The sequence below is a fragment of the Mobula birostris genome, chromosome 13 (genome assembly GCF_030028105.1).
Source record: "Mobula birostris isolate sMobBir1 chromosome 13, sMobBir1.hap1, whole genome shotgun sequence".
Taxonomy (NCBI): Eukaryota; Metazoa; Chordata; class Chondrichthyes; order Myliobatiformes; family Myliobatidae; genus Mobula; species Mobula birostris.
Genome location: NC_092382.1, coordinates 104,532,089 through 104,554,325, shown reverse-complemented (window position 1 = coordinate 104,554,325; position 22,237 = coordinate 104,532,089). Strand labels below are relative to the sequence as shown.

Here is a 22,237-nt window from a genome sequence, read left to right as displayed (position 1 = left end):
CGGCATCGAGGACATCCTCACGATGCGATGCTTTGAAAAGGCGGCGTCCATTACTGAAGCTCCTCACCACCCGGGACAATCTCCCTGCTCTTTGCTACCATCGGGGAAGAGGCACAGGGACCTGAGATCTCAGCCATTCAGGAACTGCTTCTTTCCCTCGTCCACTTTATTTTGAACACATGAGCACCAACTCCACATTTTTTTGCGGTATTTATTGTCGTTTTGTACTTAACATTAATTTCACATTTTTGCGCCTTACTATCCAGCAAAAGATTAAATCTCAGGCGGTATAGGTCACTGATAATAAATCACCTGGGAAACATGCGATACATTCTCTCTATGCTGGGAGAGTGGGCACGCTGGCCTTCATCAGTCAGGGCATGAGTACAGGAGTCGGAAGGACACGTTCTAGTTCGACAAGATATCTGTGAGGACGCACTTGGAGTACGATGTTGAGTTTTGGACGCCCTGTTGTGGGAAAGATGCCACTGATCTGGAAAGAATGCAGGGGGACATTTACGGGGATTTTGCCTGGGGTCGAGGGACAGAATTATGCAGAGAGGTCGGAAACGTTGAAGCTTTATTCTGAAAAAGGTACGGATAGGGCGAATGCGTGTTCTCTTTCTCCTCAGGGCTGGGGTAGAGAGAACATTAGGACACATGATTGAGGTGAGAGTAGCTGAAGAGAGAAGAGGGAGAGCGATTGGATTTTGTAAAAAAGGAGAGAGGGAGTGGGAGAGAGACGGAGTAGAGAATCGAAGGATTGGGAGGTAAGAGGACGGGGAGAGTGAGACAAGAACGTGAGTGGAAAGAAATTCGGATGAAATGGGGAAATGGGAGGGGAGGAGATATGAGGGAGAGAAGGAGTTTAGAGGGACGAGGGTAAAGAGAAGGCGAGATGGCGAGTAAGATTGTGATGCAGAGAGGGAGCAGAATAGGGTAGGAGCGAAGGGCAGAGGATGGGGTTTGTGACAGTCGGGGGGAGAAAGAAAGTGTAGTCATTTGATTCAAGTAGGGCCGACAGGCTTTTGACAAAGTCTCCGGATCTTTTCAGGAATATCCAGGCACACGGGTGCCGTCTTCTCACAGATGAAACGGTGCTGATCATTTTTGCAATTGTGAAGCCAACTGGATTTACACTCACTGCATTCGAACTTTCCAGAGTTCACCTTGTACACGACATTAGAGGCCACCTTCCTGTCAAGGAGGGGTAAACAATTTCAAAAGGAGCAACACAATTCCAGCAGACAGTCCTGTGTCAGTCTCCAAACTACTCCCACTGACTCAATCTGTCCTCACCGACCGGTGTCAGTTCCGAAACTACTCCCACTGACTCAATCTTTCCTCACCGAGCGGTGTCAGTCCACACAATACTCCCACTGACTCAATCTTTCCCCACATAACTCTACCAATTCTCAAAACACTCTCACTAACCTCCTCTCTCCCCACATACCTGTACGAGTTCCCAAAACACTCACTGACTCATTCTCTGCAGCCCTGTGTCAGCCCCAGATTGATCCCTTGCTCAACTCTCTCCCCACAGAGCTCCGGGAGTCCTCAAAATAACCCCACGATCCATTTTCCCCCTACAGTCCTGTTACTTCCCCATTACTCTCAAAGCCCGCCTCTCCCCACGGTCCCGTGTTAGTCCCTAGGATACTCCCACACTCTGAACGTCTTCCCACGGAACCGTGTCAATCTGCAAACTAATCCCACAGCTCCACTCTCCCCACAGGCCGGTCTGATTCCCCAAAATACTTCCCCTGATCCACTTTCTATCTGAAGGCCGCGTCTTTTTCCCCGAAATACTCGCACTCCCCTTTCTCACCCCACAGCCCCATGACATTACCCAATATAATCCCAACGTTCACTCCCTTCTCGCAGCCCGTATCAGTCCCCAAATAAAACTCACGACCCATTCTCTCTTCAAAAACCTACATGAACCCTAATCTCACCCGGCTTTGCATTTTCCAATCCAGTATGAATTATTTTGGTCGCCGACAGCTTTGTTAATAAAATTCTGTGAAATTAAATGGCTGTCATTAATGATTCAAAATGAGCACAATTTAAGGAGCGTCACTCACTTTCTGACCGCCGGCGAGTGTGATGAGACGGAGTGGAGGGATCTTCACTCAGTGTCTGCCCCAGGAGTGTGCGATGGGACGGTATGGAGGGATCTTCAATGAGTGTCTGCCCCAGGAGTGTGCTATGGGACGGTGTGGAGGGAGATTTACTCTGTGTCGGCCCCGGGAATATACGATGGGACGGTGTGGAGGGAGCTTCACTCTGCGTTTGCCCCCGGGAGTGTGCGAAAGGACAGTGTGGAGGAAGAGACGCTCTGTGTCTGACCCCGGGAGTATGTGATGGGATAATGTGGAGGGAGCTTCACTCTGTGTCTGACCCCGGAATATGTGATGGGACGGTGTGGAAGAAGCTCCACTCTGATGTGGATATGTCTTCTGACACATACCTCTTCCTCATTTGAATTTATTTCAAGAAGCTTTGAGTCAGAGTTTGAACAATTCTGTTTCGCTCCGTCGTAAGATATTTCAAATGTGGATATGAAGTAACAAAGGTCTTCATTTCTGATCCAATTCCGGGAACACGCTTGATCTGGAAATCATGAACACGGAACAGTGAATCCTCCTTCATTACTTCCGCTGGGGGAAAAAATCCCTTCACACCGTCCCATCACACTCACGCAGTGTCAAATACAGAATGAAACTCCCTCCACACCGGTCCCATGACCCATTCCGGCGTTCAAACACAGAATGAAACTCCCCCTGACCCTTCCAACACACACACCCGGTGTCAGACACGGAGTGAAGCTCACTCCGCGCCGTCCCATCACAGACACTCGGCATCAGTAACAGGCCGAATCTCCATCCACACTGTCATATCACACATACCCAGGGTCAGACAGTGAGAAGCTCCCCCGCACGGTCTATCAGAAACACACGGTTTCAACCGCGGAATGACGCACTGCCGGCGTCAGACCCTGAGCTAATCTGTCTCCGGAGCACCGCATCACGCACTCCCGGGTACAGATACTTGGTGTCTCTCCCTCCACACCTCCCCATCACACATTCTCCATGTAGGACACTAGGTGGCGCTCCACCCCACCGTCCCATAACACACACTCGGTGTAACCCTACGGGTGTCGGTCCAATCGCATCCTCATAATGAACATTCCCGAGACCAGCCACAAGGTATAGATTCCTCTTTCTATCCCGTGATTAGGAACTGGTGAATGGCGGCTGTTATCTCACCTTTCCTCCTCGTCAGCAGATGGCAGATTTGAGCCTTGGTTTCGTTCAGAGCTCTACACTGCATTTCGAGGTAATTGAAAATTCGGCGGAGATCGGTTTGCTTTTGATGCTGAACAGAGAGATCGGTGCTCAGGACGGAGAGGTTGCTTTCCAGGACGATCGATTTGTTTACTAGGATGGAGTAGCTGCTTTGGAGGTTAAACAATTTGTGTTCGAGGATGGAGACGTTGTTGCTGGGGACGGAAACATTATTGAGACATTTATCCTGGGGGATGTCCTCGCGGGAATCCTCTGATGTCATTGGTTCAAGGGTTGAGTTCGGCTGGTGAATTTGCAGTGGACATTGGCACTGGGTCCTGTTCATCTCCTGATGTTGTTCCCAAAGTCTCTGGTACTTTTGATCGGAGGCGATCAGAGACTGACGGATCTGTAACACTGAGAGAGAGAGAAGGTGAATGGTGTGTTGGTGTCAAGGTGAGTGGCGTGTCGGTGTTATATTGAGGGATGTGTCGATGTCACGTTGATGAGTGTGTCCATGTTCCGGTCAAAAGCCTGTCACTGTCGCGGTGGGATTTGTGACGGCGTCAAGGCGAGAACCGTTTCCGTGTTGTGGAGAGGCGCGTATCAGTGTTACGGTAAAGGCTGTTTATGTGTTCCTGTGAAGAGCGTGTCGGTTGTCACGGTGAGAGGTGAGTCGGTGTCACTATGAGGTACATTTCTGAGTTATGGTGATGGGCGTGTCGGTGTCACTATGAGGTACATTTCTGAGTTATGGTGATGGGCGTGTCGGTGTCACTATGAGGTACATTTCTGAGTTATGGTGATGGGCGTGTCGGTGTCACTATGAGGTACATTTCTGAGTTATGGTGATGGGCGTGTCGGTGTCATGGTGAGATGCGTGAAGGTGTCAGGGTGAGTGTTATGTCGGTGCCTGACTAATTGCTGTCGGGGGCAAGGATTTCTAATTCCGGATCATTGAGATCTCTTCTGGAGGAGCTACGAACTGTACAAATGGGACTGTCTGTAACTGAACCCGAGGTGAAACAAAATCCTTAGTAACAGATTTTCTGGAGCTGTTCTGGAGGGGTTAAATAAACTCAGCGGTGAGATAAAACTGCATATATGACGTCGTGGATATCGTTCAGTCGTGGCAGAAGGAAGATTACAGCTGGGAGCTTAACGCCCAAGGACAGACATTGTATTGAAAAGACAGGCAAGTGTGTACAGGGAGCGGCGTGACTCTGTTGGTAAAAACTGGAATAAAATGATTGGAAAGATGTGGCATAGGATCGTAAGTTGTAGAATAATTGTGGCTCGAGTTACAAAACTGCAAAGGTAAAAAGCTAAGGATATCAAACGTTTCTTCAGGTATATAGAGTGTAAAGCAGAGCCGAGAGTAGATATCGGATCACTGGAAAAGGATACTGGGGACATAGTAACGGGGAAGGGGAAATGGTGAAGGCATTGAAGAAGGATTACGCAACAGGATTTATGTGAAAAACACTAACATTATGCGTGAGATTTGAGATTGCCGGGGAGCTGAAGTGACTGAAGGTGGCACTGGTACAGAGAGGGTGCTTGTGAAACTGAGAAGTATGAGGTAGACAAGACATTTTGAATAGATGGTCTACAACCCAGGATTCTGAAGGAGGTGACTGAAGAGATTGTGGAGCATTACAATTGCTTCTTCAATGATCATTGGATTCTGCCATGGTTCCGGAGACTCGGAAATTGCAGATGACACTCCACCCTTCAACAAGGGAGATAGGCAGAAGGAAGGAAATCACTGGCCTGTCACTCCGATCCCTGTAGTTGGCAAGATATTGCAGTCGATTATTAAGTGTGTGCTTTCGACGTACTTGGAGGCCCATGATAAACTAGGCCGAAGTCAGCATAGTTTCGATCAAGGAAAATCTTAGAAACAGAGAAAGTCTGCAGCACAATATGGCCCTCGGCCCACAATGTTGTGCCGAAAATGAAATTACTTTAGAAATTATCTCGGGTAACACATAGCCCTCTACTTTTCTAAGCTCAATGTACCTGTCCAGTAGTCTTTTAAAAGACCCTATCGTATCTGCTTCCACCAACCTCGCCGGAAGCCTATTATACACACCCACCACTGTCTGGGTGAAAAAAAAAAGCCCCTGACATCTCCTCTGTACCTATTTTCCGGCACCACAAAGCTGTGCCCTCTCGTGTTAGTCATTTCAGCCCCGGGAAAAAGCCTCCGATTATCCAAACGTTCAATGCCTCTCATCATCTTCTACACAGATTGAGATTTATCAAAATCTTGCATGATCAGTCCTTGAAATTCTTTGTAGGAACATGGCTCAGGTTAAACAAAGGGGAATCGATGCATTTTGTGTACTTGGATTTTCAGAAGTCCATTGACAATGTACCACACATGAGGCTGAATAACAGGATAAAACCCTATGTTGTTACAGGAAAAAAAATTGATAGAGCAGTGACTGATTTGCAGGACACAAAGAGTGGGAATGAAATGACGGGAGAAACCTCTGGTTGGCTGCCGACGACTGGTGGTGTTCCAGAAGGTCTGAGATGAGACCGCTACCTTTTACATAAAATGTCAGCAATGTAGATGAAGGAAATAATAGGGTTTTGGCCATGTTTGCGGAAAGTGCAAAGATAAGTAGAGCGGCTGGTGTTGCAGAGGAAGAGGAGAGGACATAGAAAACCTACATAGGTGAGGAGAATTGACCAAGAAGTGTCATGTGGGAATACAATGTCTGTTCAGGCACTTTTAAGCAAGAAGTAAAAGCGTAGATTATTTTCTAAACGTAGGGAGAATTGCAAAGGGACTGTAGAGGGCGATATTGGGTTTATTTAGTGCAGAGGTTAATAGATTCTTGATTAGTCAGTGTATGAAGGGATACGGGGAGGAGGCAGCAGATTGGGGTTCAGAGGGAAATTGATCTTCCATGATCAAATGGCGGAGCAGGCTGGAAGAGCCAAGCGGCCTAAGCCTGCTCCTGTGTCTGAATGTCTTATGGTCGTATACTCATGGCGAAACTGTGTGGGTGTTACTGTGAGAAATGTGCCAATATGACTTTGAGAGCGGGTCCCTTATTCGGAACCGGGCATTTCCAGGTCACGGAGACGGGTGTGTCAGTATCACGGTCACGGCAGTTTCCGAATGAGCGTGTCACGAGGAGGTGCGGGTTCCTGCCCGTGTCGCTGTACGGGTAGCGATGTTGTCACGCTGAGGGGCGGGCCGGTTACGGCGTGACCGCGTCACGGTAACGGTCCTCTTAGTGTTACGAAGAGGGTCATGTCGTTATGACATTGAGAACCGTGTCGGCGTCACTGTGAGGTTTTACGCGGGCACTTCAATCCTTTCCGCTTCCTAATGGTCGGACACCATCCGGTTCCCGTTGGACTCACCATAGATCAAGAGCCCGGCCACTATCGCGACGAGGACGGACGTAACTAAGCAGAGCAGGCAGATCTTCAGGCAGGATCTATTTCCGATGTTCTCTTTCGGCTCTTGTTTATGCGCACCTGTAGAGAGACCATTCAGTATGTGTGAATTCAGCCGTGACACCCACAGGGTTTCGCTCCCACCCAACATCGGCGCTCTCTCCGTCCACCACGATCACCCCCGCCCCCGCCCCCCCCCCCCCTCAATCTCATCAACTTTCCAGTCGGCATCGCTGAGAGTTCAAATTCCATGACTCTGGAAAACTCTGACTGTTGTCTCACTGATTCGAGGGGTGTTTTACTGTCTTCAGTGTGATCGATGAAGTTAGAGTCCTGGATGTTGTCCACATGGACCTGAGTTGGGCGTTTGAGTCAGTCCCTCAGGAGAGCCTTATCCAACAGATCATGGGGAATTGTCCGTTAGCATTCGGAGTTTGTTATTTTTCAAAGTTGTAAATTGTTCGGAAATTAGTTTAGGATTACATTGAAGAATTGCTTTGTCCTGAATGGCGGGGTGGTTCAGGGTTAAATATAAAGAAATAAAGAAAGAAGATTTGATAATAAATGTATTTTGAATACTGAGATTTTAACTTTGAGTTGGCCTGCTTACACAGGGCACAGAGTGCTGACGGATGGGACTTATTCTCGCTTGTGGTCTGTGATTAGTGGCGTTCCGCAGTGACCAGCGCGGGGACCTCTGGTATTGTTGATGGATCGGACTGACATCGATGAAAATGGAGTTGTGTGGGTTGGTAAATTTGCAAACGAGCCAAAGTTTGGTGGCATTGTGGCCAGTGTAGAAAATCGTCCATGGATCCAGTGGAATATCGATCAGTTGTTAATGTGGGTGGAGAAAAGGCAGATGAAGTTTAACCCGGGTCAATGTGAGGCTTTGCGCTTTACCAAGTAAATGTGAAGGGACAGGAAACAGTTAACGGCAGAACTTAAATGGCGACATACAGAGGAATCTTGGGATTATCGTGCAGGGCAGTAGGGTGTTAAAGAGTTAACTTTAGACTGGCCTTTGGCAACGTCTCTGTCATGGAAGAGTCATTCATAATTTTGTGATGCATTGGATCTACAGTGAATTGGCCATTTGGAATCCGAATTGGCTTGTCTACAGAACACAGAGGCCGGAGGCCGTTGGTTGGTCGTCAGTGACAAGTGGTGTTAACTACTGATCCGCAATGGGAAATCTGCCGTCTGTGGCAAAAGCTCAGATGAGAACATGGATAATAATCTAGCCATTGTATGTTTAGGACATCCCGCCTGGTAGATTTCGTAAATTGGTTTATTATTGTCACACAGAGAAGGCAGACCAAGCTTTTCACCACATAACAGACTCACAGTGTTATTCTGAGTACATTCCCTTTGGTATTAGACATTTCAACTTTGGTGAAAAGATACTAACAGTCTAATCTCTCTATGCTTCTCATATTCTAAAAAAAGAATCCTCTGTCTCAACTTCCGCCGTTCCAGAGAAAATAAACCAAGTGTCCAACCTCTCGTTGTTACACATGTCATCTAATCTAGGCAGCGTCCTGTTCAAACTCCTTGGAGACACTCCAAAGCCTTGACATCCTTCCTGTAATGTGGTGACCGGAACGTTGTACAATCCGCCTGATACAGCCTAATTTGAGCATTATAATGTTGCAACACAGCGTCCTAACTTGTTAACATAATGCCCGACTAATAAAGGCAACCATACTTATCGCCTTCTTAACAAAGATCATAGAATGGTACTGCATAGTACAGGCCCTTCGGCCCACATTGTTGTGCCGACCCTCATACCCTGCCTCCCACAGAACCCCCCACCTTAAATTGCTCCATATACCTGCCTAGTAGTCTCTTAAATTTCACGAGTGAATTTGCCTCCGTCACTGACTCAGGCAGTGCATTCCACGCACCAACCACACTCCGAGTAAAAAACCTTCCTCGAATATTCCCCATGAACTTCCCACCCCCTTACCTGAAAGCCATGTCCTCTTGTATTGAGCAGAGGTGCCCTGGGGAAGAGGCGCTGGCTATCCACTCTATCTATTCCTCTTAATATCTTCTACACCTCTATCATGCCTCCTCTCATCCTCCTTCTCTTCAAAGAGTAAAGCCCTACCTCCCTTAATCTCTGATCATAATGCATACTCTCTAAACCAGGCAGCATCCTGGTAAATCTCCTCTGTACCCTTTCCAATGCTTCCACATCCTTCCTATAGTGGGGAGGTAAACAGTGAATACAGTTATCTCTGTAGTGGGATCTCGATTTGCTGGGGAAGTGGCCGAGTGGGCAAATGCAATTTAGATCAGAGAAATGCAAGCTATCCTATTTCAGTATGGCAACCCAGGGTAAGACTTCACACTGGGGGGGCGGGGGGCGGTGTAGGTGTTCCTGGTAAGCGTTGCAGAACAGAGGGATCCAGGGGTACAGAAACATGGTTCCCCGAAAGTGGAGTCACAGGTAGACAGGGACACCGGGGACTGTTATAGAACAAAGGGACCCAGGTGTACAGGGACACGTTCCCTGAAAGTGGAGCCACAGGTAGACAGGGTCCCTGAGGAGTGTTGCAGAACAGAGGGACACAGGGCTGCAGAGACACGGTTCCCAGAAAGTGGAGTCCAGGTAGACAGCGACTCTGGGGTGTGATGTACAACAGAGGGACCCAGGGGGTACATGTACACGCTTCCTTGAAAGTGGAGTCACAGGTAGACAGGGACCCTGGGGATTGTTGTAGAACGGAGGCACCCAGGGGTGCAGGGACACGATTTCCTGAAAAGGAACTCACAGGTAGATGTGGCGGTGATGTCGGGAGGGAACAGAAGGGAAAGAGTAGGAGAGGGTGAGAGAGAGAGAGGGGTGAGTGAGGGGGAGACAGATGGGGTGAAGAGTGACAGAGGATGAGAGACAGGAAGAGAGGAAGGAGAGGACGGAGAGGCAGAGAGAGTTTGAAAGAAGGGGAGGGGTGAAAGGGGGAAAGGGGAGAGGGGGAGTGGATGATAGCGGGGAGAAGGGGAGAGAGAGGGGTGAGAGAAGAGAGAGGGGATGACAGCGGGGGGAAAGTGGGAGGGGTGGGAAGGGAAGAGAGGGAGAAGAGAATGCAGAGAGTGAGTGAGAAAGAAAGGAAAGGAAAACCATATAACCACACAACCATATAACAATTACAGTACGGAGACAGGCCATCTCGGCCCTTCTAGTCCGTGCCGAACGCTTACTCTCACCTAGTCCCACCGACCTGCACACAGCCGATAACCTTCATTTCTTTCCTGTCCATATAGCTGTCCAGTTTGACTTTAAACGACAACATCGAACCTGCCTCAACCACTTCTCGTTCCACACAGCTACCACTCTCTGAGTAAAGAAGTTCCCCTTCATGTTACCCCTAAACTTTTGCCCTTTAAATCTCAACTCGTGTCCCCTTGTTTGAATGTCCCCCACTCTCAGTGGAAAAAAATAAGCCTATCCGTGCCAACTCTATATATCGCTCTCATCATTTTAAATACCTCTATCAAGTCCCCCCTCAACAGTCTACCTTTTAAATAATAAAGACCCAACCTGTTCAACCTCAGAAGAGGTTGAGGAGAGGGAAAGAGATACAGGGAGAGTGTGGAGGCTGGAAGCAGAAGGGGAGAGAGGGGTGAGATAGTGGGGTTAGAAAGGAGAGAGAGTGGATTTTAAAATGTTATCGACCTCTCGCCTTCATCACCGGCTCTACCATTCCCGTCGCTACTCAACAGACCTTGAACGACCCTCCGAAATCCCATGCCATCACCCAGCGCTCGCTCCTTTCTCCGCACCGCCTCTCCCACGACATTCACACCACGGCGCCCTTCCCACAGAATGTTCTTCTCCCACGCCACTCTCTTCTCACCTCTGTCATAATGCTCCCTCCATAGAGACCCTGCCACGGCGCACCCTACACCCGGCCCTTCCCAAAAATCACTGTCCTCTCACACGCCCCCATCAATTAACAATGCCTCCTCTACGACGCCGCTCCAATGAATTCCCTCTCAATCAGGGAATCACCGGAGTCAACACGACACTTGCTCTGAACAGCATTAGAAACGTCTCCTAAACACAGTCAGAGCAATGAGGATTAATGTGATGCCCATGTGTCGGGACACGCAGCTCAGATAGGGCCCAGTACGAAACATCTGTTTCAGCTGGGGACAGAGCAGTGCCGGTCAGAAACAGAGTGCAGCTCCCTCCGCACCGTCCCATAACACACTCCCGTGGGAAGGCACAAAGTGAAGCTTCCTCCGCACCGTCACATCACACAATCCCTCGGTAATAAAAAGAGTGAAGCTCCCTTCACCCCGTCCTATCATACACTCCCGTGGTCAGAAACAGAGTGAAGCTCTCTCTGCAGCGTAATATCACACACTCCCCTGGTCAGACACAGAGAATCTCCCTCCACAACGGCCCATCACACACTCCCGTGATCAGACACATAATGGGGCTCTCTCCCTCCGTCTTTCTGCCCCAGTAACCTCTGGAAGGAGACCGTGAGTCCATTTTGACGATCTTCGCATTCATGTAAGTCTCGCACTGTCCTCCTGTGGAAGATTCTCTGAGTCTCTGAGCTCAGCGAGGGGAAGGAACGGTTGTCAGAGGAAGCCCATGTTGACAAGGGGATGTGGCAGTCACAAACAAACACCGGATAAACAGCTGATGAAGGGACCAGGGGGAGGAGAGAGACTGAGGGTGTTGGAGAACGTGATCCAGTGAGACGAGAGTGGCGGGGCAAAGAATGGTGAGAGTGGGGAGTTAGGCGGAGGGAGAGAAAAGGCAAGATCGGGGTTGGCGGAGAGAGAGAAGCATATAGCGGGGGCAGAGTGGGTAGAGAGGGGTGAGAGATGGGGTAGTGTGAGGAAAAAGCTGGGAAAGTAAGACAAGTGGACATGGCGAAACAGGGGGTGGGGGAGAGAGAGGTGGAGCCATAGAGTGTGAGGAGTCGGAGAGGGATTGGGAGAGACAGCGGAAGAAAGAGGGAAGAGAGGAACCGGGAGGGAGGGATGAGCGATTAAGAAGGTAGACGATGGGGGAGAGAAGAATCGAAGGAGACGATTGAGGAAAGCTATGGACAGAGGAGTAGAGAATGATGGCCGCCTCAGAAGGAAGGAAATGTCGGAGGGATTCGTGTCACTAATAAACAGCCTCCATTTTCCTCGAGATTTGCACCGTCCCAGTTGTTTCCTGGTTTGCGCGTCGGACGCTCCCTCAGCTCCGGCTCATCGCCGGGGCTTCAGACCCTGTGTCCATGAGAAACCACGGCCCCGGTTAAAACACCCAGACCCACCGAAGTGAGTGAGTGCACTCCCTCAGACTGAGGTGAACGGCTCTCCTTACCCATCATCTTCTCCAAGGTGGCGGTCGAGGGAGTTAGTGGTGGATGAGGAGGCGGAGGCGGTTGTGGTGTAAACTCTCCCGCGCCCCGTTCGTTGTGTCGGGCTCCCTCTGGCGCTGCACAGACCGGCTGAGAGAGACTCCGGCCCCTGCGATAGGGGACAGGTTGGGGGGTAGGAGTGAGTGGAGGGGACAGAAGTGAAAACGGGTAGGGTCAGGGGCAGTAAGGTCATGGGAGGGATGTGGAAGGTAAAGTGAGGAAGGCGTGCAGGGTGAGGATGTGAGAAGAGGGAGTGCAGGAGAAGGAGGATTTGGGAGCGAGTAGAAAATGGTGGAGAGAATGTGGTGGAGGATGTGTTCGAGTGGGGTGAGGCTAGAAATCCGTCACTGATGGTGTTCGCCAGGGAGTCGCAGGTGGGTCCAAAGATCTTTGGCAACTATATTCACCATTTGTAGCAGATTTTACAACTTGCGGTTGGGAAGCTTGGAGACGGCCCTAACGTTGGCGGCGTGGTAAACAGTAAATCCAGTTATCTCCATAGTGGGACCTCGATTGGCTGGTGCAGTGGTTTAGTGGGCAAATACGATCTAGATCAGTGAAGAGACGGTTCTCGTATTTCAGTATGACAACCCAGGCTGTGTCCTTCACATCGGTGGGGTGGGGAGAATTACTGGATAGTGTTGTAGAACAGAGGGAGCCAAGACAGAGGAACATGGCTCACTGAAGGTGCAGTCACGGGTAGACAGGGACCCTGAGGAGTGTTGCAGAACAGACGGATCCAGGGATGTAGGGACACGATTCCCTGAAAGTGAAATCACGGGTAGATGGGGTGGTGAGGAAGCTGGAGAAGAGAGGGAAACGAGTGGGAGAGAGTGAGACAGAAGGGAGAGAGACAGGGAGACAGATGGGGTTAAGAGTGGCAGAGGCTGAGAGACAGGAAGAGAGGATGGAGAGGACGAGGAGGGACGATATTGTTTGAAAGAGGTGGAGAGGGGAGAAAGAGGGAAAAAGGGAGAGGGAGGGTACAGTCGAGGGACTAAAGGGAGAAGGAGGGGGAGAAAGAGGAGAAGGGGATGACAGAGTGGAAAATGGGGAGGGGTGGGAAGGGAAGTGGGGGGTGTGATAATGGAAAGAGTAGGTCAGAAAGAAAGGATCAGAGAAGATGAGGGGAGAGATAAAGTGAGAATGGGTAGTCAGGAAGCAGAAAGGCAAAGATAGTTCGGTTAGAAACGAGAGAGAGTGGATTTTAAAATTTTAATGACCTCTCTGTCACTTCCCCGCCTTTCCCAGTCCCGTCGCTACACAACAGTCCTTCAACGGCCCTCCAAAATGCCATGCCATCACCCAGCGCACACTCCTCAATGCCCCTTCCTCCGCACCGCCTCTCCCACGGCATTCACACTACGGCGCCCTTCACAAAGAATGTTCTTATCCCACGCCACTCCCTCCTCACAAGTTTCATCACGTTCCCTCCATAGAGTCCCTTCGACAGCGCTTCCGACACCCGGCCCTTACCAAAGCTCACACACGTCCCCAACCGTTCACAATGCTCCCTCCACGACGCCGCTCCCATGAATTCCCTCTCAATCAGGGAATCACTAGAGTCAACCCGACACTTGCCCTGAACAGCATTAGAAACGTCTCCTAAATACAGTCAGAGCAATAAGGATAAAACTGGGCCTATCTGTCCAGATCCGAGGCTTAGAGCGGGCCCACATACGATACACCAGTTTCAGCTGGGGACAGAGCATTGAGGGTCAGAAGCAGAGCAAATCTCCGTCCACACCGTCCCATCACACACTCCTGGAGTCAGACACAGAGTGAAGCTCCGTCCGCAACGTCCTATCACACACACCCGGGGTCAGACACAGAGTGAATCTCCCTGCACACCGTCCCATCACAGACTCCCGGGGTCAGACACAGAGTGAATCTCCCTCCGCACCGTCCCGTCACTCACCCCTGGGGTCAGACACAGAGTGAATCTCCCTCCACACCGTCCCATCACATATTCCCGGGGTCAGGCACCGAGTGAATCTCCCTCCACACCGTCCGATCACACACTCCTGGAGTCAGACACAGAGTGAAGTTCCGTCCGCAACGTCCTATCACACACACCCGGGGTCAGACACAGAGTGAATCTCCCTGCACACCATCCCATCACAGACTCCCGGGGTCAGACACAGAGTGAATCTCCCTCCGCACCGTCCCGTCACTCACCCCTGGGGTCAGACACAGAGTGAATCTCCCTCCACACCGTCCCATCACATATTCCCGGGGTCAGACACCGAGTGAATCTCCCTCCACACCTTCCGATCACACACACGCGGGATTAGATTCATCATGGAGCTTTCCTCCTCCGTCTTTCCGCCCCGCTTACCTCTGGAAGGAGAGCGTGAGTCCATTTTGGCGAACGTCGCATTCACGTAAATCTCGCTCTGTCCTCCTGTCGAGGATTCTCTGCGTCTCTGAGCTCAGCGAGGGGAAGGATCCGTTGTCAGAGGAAGCCCGTGTTGACAAGGGGGTGTGACCGACACAAACACCGGATGAACAGCTGATAAAGGAACCGGGGGGTGGGGAGAGATGGAGGGTGTTGGAGAGAGTGATCCAGTGAGACGAGATGGCGGGACAAAGAATGGTGAGACTGGGGAGTTAAAAAAGGCAAGAACGGGGTTGGCGGAGAGAGAGAAGCCGATAGCGAGGGAGGAGTGGCAAGAGAGGGGTGAGGGAAGAGGTAGGGCGAGGAGAGAGCTGGTGAAGTAAGACAGATGGACATGGGGAATTGTGAGTGGGAGGGAGAGGTGGAGACATAGAGTGTGAGGAGACGGTGAGCGCTTGTGAGAGAAAGCGGAAGAAAATGGTGGAAGGGGCACCGGGAAGGAAGGAATGAGGGATTAGAAAGGTGGACGATGGAGGGAGAGAGTAATCGATTGAGGGAGATAGAGGAAAGGAGTGGACAGATGAGTAGGGAAGGATGGCAGGCGTACGGAGGGCGGAAATGTCGGAGGGATTTGTGTCGCTGGCACACAGCCTCCATTGTCCTGGAGATTTGCACCGTCCCGGTTGGTTCCCGGTTTGCGTGTCGGACGCTCCCTTTGCTCCGCCTTATCGCCGGGGCTTCAGCGCTCTGTCCATGAGAAACCACGGCCCCGGGTCAAACACCCAGAACCCACCGATGTGAGTGAGTCCCCTACCTCTGAGTGAGGTCAACGGCTCTCCTTCCCCATCATCTTCCCAAAGGTGGCGGTCGAGGGCGTTAGGGGAGGATGCGGAGGCGGAGGAGGTTGAGGTGCCCAATCTCCCGCGCTCCGTTCGGTGTGTTGAGCTCCCACCGGCGCTGCACAGACCGACTGAGAGAGCCTCCGGCGCCTGTGATAGGAGACAGGTTCGGGGGTAGGAGGGAGGGGAGAGGACAGAAATGAAAAGGGGTAGGGTCAGGGCGGTATAGTCATAGAAGAAAGTTGGAGGGTAAAGTGAGGGAGGCGTGGAGGTTGTGGATATGAGAACAGGGCGTGCAGGAGAGGAAGGATTTGGGAGGGAGTAGAAAATTGTGAATAGAATGTGGTGCAGGATGTGTTGGAGAGGGGGAAGGCAAGTTTTAACGGGTATGGACGGGGAAGTTATGGGGTTATCCAGGGCGGGGTTGGAACCTCTATTGAAGATGAGGAGTGGGGTAGAGGGCGGGGTGGGGGCTATACAGCACAGGCTAGAAAGTCTTTCCCTCACCCTCAGAGTGAATGTCTCCCCTCTCTGTGAAGGAGGAGGATGTTCCGAGAAAAAGAGGGATAGACAAGGTAGAGTGGTGAGGAGGGGGTCACAGGAATTGGGAGGGGTGACGAGGTGGTTCAGGATTGGGGAAATGTTGCCTGACGCTCATCCCCTACCCTTCTCTTGCCGTCTCTGCCTGTGTGTTTCTGCCTCTCCGTGAAGACTCTAAAAGCCGGGACAAGAATATCCCAGCGCAGGGAAAGGTGAGGACAAGAATGGAGTCCTTTCGTCCTTCTTCTCCAGTTCTCTACCCACCTTCCAGCTGCTCTGCATCTCCCTCTCCCCGTCCTCTCGTTTTACCTCCCCCCTTTCTCCAAATCATCACCCTCTCCTCTTTGTAGTCAGTGCGTGAGTGGGCCAGTGAAGAAGTGGAGCTTTGAGGCTTTGAGTCGAGAGATTCTGGCAGTTTTGGCAGTTGGTCTGTGCAATCAAGTCAATCAAGATTTGAATAGATCAGCAGAAAGCCTTTGATTAGACAATCGAGATTTGGATAGCTCAGGCTCAGCAGAAAGCAGCTGATTGGGCAGTCGAGGTCACGGAACAAACATTTTGAAAAGCTCAAAAGATAAATAGAGGGACAGCTCAAGCGAAGGGGCCAGTAAGTGAGTAGGCCAGTGAAGGAGTGGAGCTGTAACGTTTTGACTCGAGAGGCTTCGACGAGAAGAGGCGGAGGACAAGCTTGCTCGCAGTTAGTTTTTACAATGTCTCCTGAGACGGTGATGTGCCTCTCATGTGAGATGTGGCAGTCTTGGGGGAAAGCTCCTCTCCTGCAGAGTCACATCTGCCACAAGTGCATACGGCTGGGCGATCTGGAAGACCGTGTAAGGAATCTGGAGCAGCAACTGGTTGACCTTCTACTCATAAGGGAGAATGAGGCAGTCATAGATGAGAGCTACAGGGAGGTAGTCACACCTAGGCTGTCGGAAGCACGTAGTTGGGTGCCACTCAGAGGGTTAAAGCAAAGGTGAGCAGACAGGTAGTGCAGAGCACCCCTGTAGACATTCCCCTGAATAATAAGTTTACCGTCCTGGATACTGTTGGCGGGAACGACCGACCAGGTGTGAGCCACGGTGGCAGGGCCTCCGGCACTGAGTCTGACCCTGTGGTGCAGAAGGGTGGGACGGAGAAGAGGAGAGCTGTCGTCATTGGAGACTCTATAGTCAGGGGAGAAGACAGGAGAATTTGTGGACGTGAGAAGGACACCCGAATGGTTTGTTGCCTCCCGGGTGCCAGGGCCCGGGATGTCTCTGACCGGGTGCTAGGCATCCTGGTACGAGAGGGAAAGCAACCAGAAGTCGTGATACATGTTGGGACCAACGACATAGTCAGGAAGAGGGATGAGGTCCTGAAGTGTGAGTTTCGGGAATTAGACAGAAAGCTGAAGAACAGGACCTCAAGGGTGGCGTTCTCAGGATTGCTGCCAGTGCTACGTGACAGTGATGGTAAGAATTGGAGGAGATGGCAGTTGAATGTGTGGCTAAGGAGTTGGTGCTGGGAGCAGGGTTTCAGATTTTCAGATCATCAGGATCTCTTCTGGGGAAGATGGGGCCTGTACAGATTGGATGGGTTGCACCTGAACTCCACGGTAAGCAAATCCTTGCAGGTAGGTTTGCTAGCATGGTTCGGAAGGGTTTAAGCTAATTTGTGAGGGGGATGGGACCCAGATCAATAGAGCAGTGAAAGAAGTGCATGGAGTAAAGCCAGATCTAACATACAGAGAGGCTTTGAGGAAAGAGAAGCAGAATAAACGGTGTAAAGACAGTAAGGTAGAAGAGCTGAAATGTGTGTACCTCAATGCAAGAAGCATCAGGAACAAAGGTGATGAACTGAGAGCCTGGATACATACATGGAATTATGACGTAGTGGCCATTATAGAGACTTGGTTGGCACCAGGGCAGGAATGGATTCTCAATATTCCTGGATTTCCGTGCTTTAGAATCGACAGAGAGGACGGAAAAAGGGAAGGAGGGGTGGCGTTACTGGTCAGGGATACTATTACAGCCACAGAAAGGGTGGGGAATGCAGCAGAATCCTGTTTTGAGTCAATATGGGTGGAGGGCAGGAACAGGAAGGGAGCAGTTACTCCACTATGGGTATTCTATAGGCCCCCTGGTAGCAGCAGAAATACAGAGGAGCAGATTGGGAGGCAGATTTTGGAAAGGTGCAAAAATAACAGGGTTGTTATCATGGGTGATTTTAACCTCCCGAATATTGATTGGCACCTGATTAGTTCCAAGGGTTTAGTTGGGGCAGAGTTTGATAAGTGTGTCGAGGATGGATTCCTGTCACAGTATGAGAACAGGCCGACCAGGTGGAATACCATACTAGATCTAGTACTAGGTAATGAACCGGGTCAGGTCACAGATCCCTCAGTGGGTGAGCGTCTGGGGGACAGTGACCACCGCTCCGTGGCCTTTGTAATTATCATGGATAAGGACAGAATCAAAGAGGACAGGACATTTTTTTCATTGGGAAAAGGCAAATTATGAGGTGAGAAGGCTAGAACTTGCCGGTGTGAATTAGGATGATGTTTTTGCAGGGAGATGTACTATGGACATGTGGTCGATGTTTAGAGATCGCTTGCAGAATATTATGGATAAATTTGTCCCGGTGAGGAAGAAGAAGAATGGTAGGGCGAAGGAAAATCTAGTCAGGTGGAAGAAGGCAGCATACATGAGGTTTAGGAAGCAGAGATCAGATGGATCTATTGAGGAATATAGGGAAGCACTGCTATTCACTGCTATCATGGCTGATCATCCACAATCAGTACCATGTTCCTGCCTTCTTCCCATATCCCTTGACTCCGCTACCTTTAAGAGCTCGATCTAACTCTTTCTTGAAATAATCCAGAGAACTGGCCTTCACTGCCTTCTGAGGCAGAGTTAGGATCTTTATGTCCTCGTGTCCACGTGAATGGTACCGGAGTATTGGAGGGAGACGAATGTTGTTCTCTTGTTCAAAAAAGTTAGTAGGGATAGTCCGGGTAATTATATACCAGTGAGCCTTACGTCTGTGGTGGGAAAGCTGTTGGAAAAGATTCTTAGAGATAGGATCTATAGGCGTTTAGAGAATCATGGTCTGATCAGGGACAGTCAGCATGGCTTGTGAAGGGCAGATCGTGTCCAACAAGCCTGATCGATTTCTTTGAGGAGGTGACCAGGCATATAGATTAGGGTAGTGCAGCTGATGTGATCTATATAAATTTTAGTAAGGCATTTGACAAGGTTCCACACGGTAGGCTTATTCAGAAAGTCAGAAGGCATGGGATCCAGGGAAGTTTGGCCATGTGGATTCAGAATTGGCTTGCCTGCAGAAGGCAGAAGGTGGTGGTGGAGGGAGCACATTCAGATTGGAGGATTGTCACCAGTGGTGTCCCACAAGGATCTGTTCTGGGACCTCAACTTTTCGTGATTTTTATTAACGACCTGGATGTGGGGGTAGAAGGGTGAGTTGGCAAGTTTGCAGACGACACAAAGGTTGGTGGTGTTGTAGATAGTGTAGAGGATTGTCAAAGATTGCAGAGAGACATTGATAGGATTCAGAAGTGGGCTGAGAACTGGCAGATGGAGTTCAAATCAGAGAAGTGTGAGGTCGTGCACTTTGGAAGGACAAACTCCAAGGCGGTGTACAAAATAAATGGCAGGGTACTTGGCGGTGTGGAGGAGCAGAGGGATCTCGGGGTACATGTTCACAGATCCCTGAAAGTTGCCTCACAGGTGGATAGGGTAGTTAAGAAGGCGTATGTGATGTTAGCTTTCATAAGTCGAGGGATAGAGTTTAAGAGTCGCGATGTAATGATGCAGCTCTATAAGACTCTGGTTAGGCCACACTTGGAGTATTGTGTCCAGTTCTGGTCACCTCACTATAGGAAGGATGTGGAAGCATTGGAAAGGGTACAGAGGAGATTTACCAGGATGCTGCCTGGTTTAGAAAGTATGCATTATGATCAGAGATTAAGGGAGCTAGGGCTTTACTCTTTGGAGAGAAGGAGGATGAGAGGAGACATGATAGAGGTGTACAAGATAATAAGAGGAATAGATAGAGTGGATAGCCAGCGCCTCTTCTCCAGGGCACCACTGCTCAATACAAGAGGACATGGCTTTAAGGTGAGGGGTGGGAAGTTCAAGGGGGATATTAGAGGAAGGTTTTTTTTTACTCAGAGTGTGGTTGGTGCGTGGAATGCACTGCCTGAGTCAGTGGTGGAGGCAGACACACTCGTGAAGTTTAAGAGACTATTGGACAGGTATATGGAGGAATCTAAGGTGGGGTCGTATATGGGAGGCAGGGTTTGAGAGTCGGCACAGCATTGTGGGCCGAAGGGACTGTACCGTGCTGTACTATTCCATGTTCTGTATTCTGTGTCTCTGTTTGACTCCCGCGTCCCTACCGGTTTCGCCGTCTTTATCTCTCTCCATTCCTCTTTCTCCATCTCACCCTCTCTCTCCATTCTGCCCCCTCACTGTAACATTTCTATCTACTCCCGTTCTTTCTCGACCCCACTCTACATTCTGTCGCCCAACACCGTAACTTTTATATGTCACTCTCACTATCTCTAACCCTCGCTACCTCTTCCTACAGATGCTGCCTGGCCTGCTGCGTTCACCAGCAACTTTGATGTGTGTTGCTCGCTACCTTTATCAGGCTGCAGTAAACCAAGGCAACTGGAACATCACCCGGTCATTGGTTCAGGAATGCGGATGAAACCTCGATCAAGGTCAAAATCCGTGACGTGCAAGCCTTCACAGAACACATCGACTCGGTGAATAAAAAAACGTTAGATTTACACCAGACGACGTCGAGAGCAATGCACTGCTCTTTTTGGACTGTGTAGTAGTTATCAAAGGAAATGAACATCTGGATATTGACGTTTACCGGAAACCAACAGAGACAGATCCTAATCTACACTTTGACTCTTACCACCCATTGGAACATAATTGTGGGTTATCAGAACACGACATGACGCACGGAGAATAAGCCCACCAACATTACAGCTAAAGGTAGGGAGCATTAATATTTCAGAGAAGCCTTGAAAGCGTGCGGCTACACTGACTGCGCCTCCGTCAAGACAGCAACAACAACAAAAAAATCAACAGCATGTACGTCAGCCCAGAGACAGCGGTAGGGGTCAAAGCGGACGGGAAAAAAAATGTCCGGGAAAGGGTACCGCAGCCAAAAAACCAGAACTAACAGGATCCGTGAGAGCTCCTTCCACCAGGCCATCAGACTGATCAATTCATGCTGATACAATTGATTTTCTATGTTATATTGGCAGTCCTATTGTACATAATATTTATAACAAATTATTATAAATTGCACATTCCACATTTAGACGGAGACGTAACGTAAAGATGTTACTCCTTATGTACATGAAGCATGTAGATAAAAACGTCAGTTCCATTCAATTGACGGAGACGGAGAGGGCTGTAGATGAGGATAAGGTGACGGAGATTGGGAGGACTTTAGAGGAGGCTGGGGTTTCCGAGGAAATCCTCAATCTCTCACTGCTGCAGTCGGAATTTCAAAATGCCGACAAGGACAGCAGTGCCCGAGAAGACAAAGGCGAGCTGCCTCAACTACAATCGCCCAGTGACACGTACACCTATTAGGATTAAGTGCTTTGAGAGGCTGGTAATACCCGGGGTCAACCTCTTCTCCAGCAAGGACGTGGACAAACTACACATTGACGGTGACCACAATAGGTCTACATCCGGTACAAGCCTATTTGTTCTCCACTAGTCACATGACCAACTGGACAACACAACATGAGGCGGCTGCATTTCTCATCAGGAGACCTCAGTCACTGCAGATCGGCAGTGAAATTACCGAACTAAAAATGGTGTTGAGGAAGCAAAGAGGCTACAGAAGGGTTCAGAGAGATTGAGAGATCGGGCAAAGAAGCGGCGTATGGATTACTGTGACGGGATGTGTAAGGTCATGCACTTTGGTGGAAGAACCAAGCGTGGTTCGGGAGGGTTTAAGCTAATTTGTAAGGGGGATGGGACTCACAGCAATAGAGCAGTGAAAGAAGTGCATGGAGTAAAGCCAGATCGAACATTCAGAGAGGCTTTGAGGAACGAGAAGCAGAATAAACGGTGTAAAGATAGTCAGGTAGAAAGCCTGAAGTGTGTGCACCTCAATGCAAGAAACATCAGGAACAAAGATGATTAACTGAGAGCTTGGATACACACATGGAATTATGATGTAGTGCCCATTACAGAGACTAGGCTGGCACCAGGGCAGCAATAGATTATCAATATCCCTGGATTTCAGTGCTTTAAAAGCGATAGAGAGGGCGGACAAAGGGGAGGACGGGTGATATTACTGGTCAAGGATACTATTACAGCTGCAGAAAGGATTGGTAAAGTAGTAGGTTCCTCTTTTGAGTCAGTATGGGTGGAAGTCAGGAACAGGAAGGGAGCAGTTACT

General features: G+C 49.9%; 1 protein-coding gene across 2 annotated transcripts; it reads right to left on the bottom strand.

Annotated features, from left to right (window-relative positions):
• Positions 1-209: 209 nt before the first annotated feature.
• LOC140207782 (uncharacterized) lies at positions 210-14,497 on the bottom strand. 2 transcript variants are annotated; one of them, XM_072276345.1, is made up of 6 exons: positions 11,190-11,316; positions 6,672-6,788; positions 3,270-3,704; positions 2,471-2,613; positions 1,956-2,020; positions 210-1,197 (listed from the first exon to the last, which is right to left on the bottom strand). In XM_072276345.1, exons 1-6 carry the CDS (start codon positions 11,233-11,235, stop codon positions 1,008-1,010), a joined length of 996 nt encoding a protein of 331 aa, XP_072132446.1. In that variant the 5' UTR covers positions 11,236-11,316; the 3' UTR covers positions 210-1,007. The 2 variants fall into 2 exon arrangements, with proteins under 2 accessions (XP_072132446.1, XP_072132445.1); XM_072276344.1 differs by lacking the exons at positions 210-1,197; positions 11,190-11,316 and adding an exon at positions 14,424-14,497 and having other exon boundaries at positions 1,961-2,613.
• Positions 14,498-22,237: the final 7,740 nt, after the last annotated feature.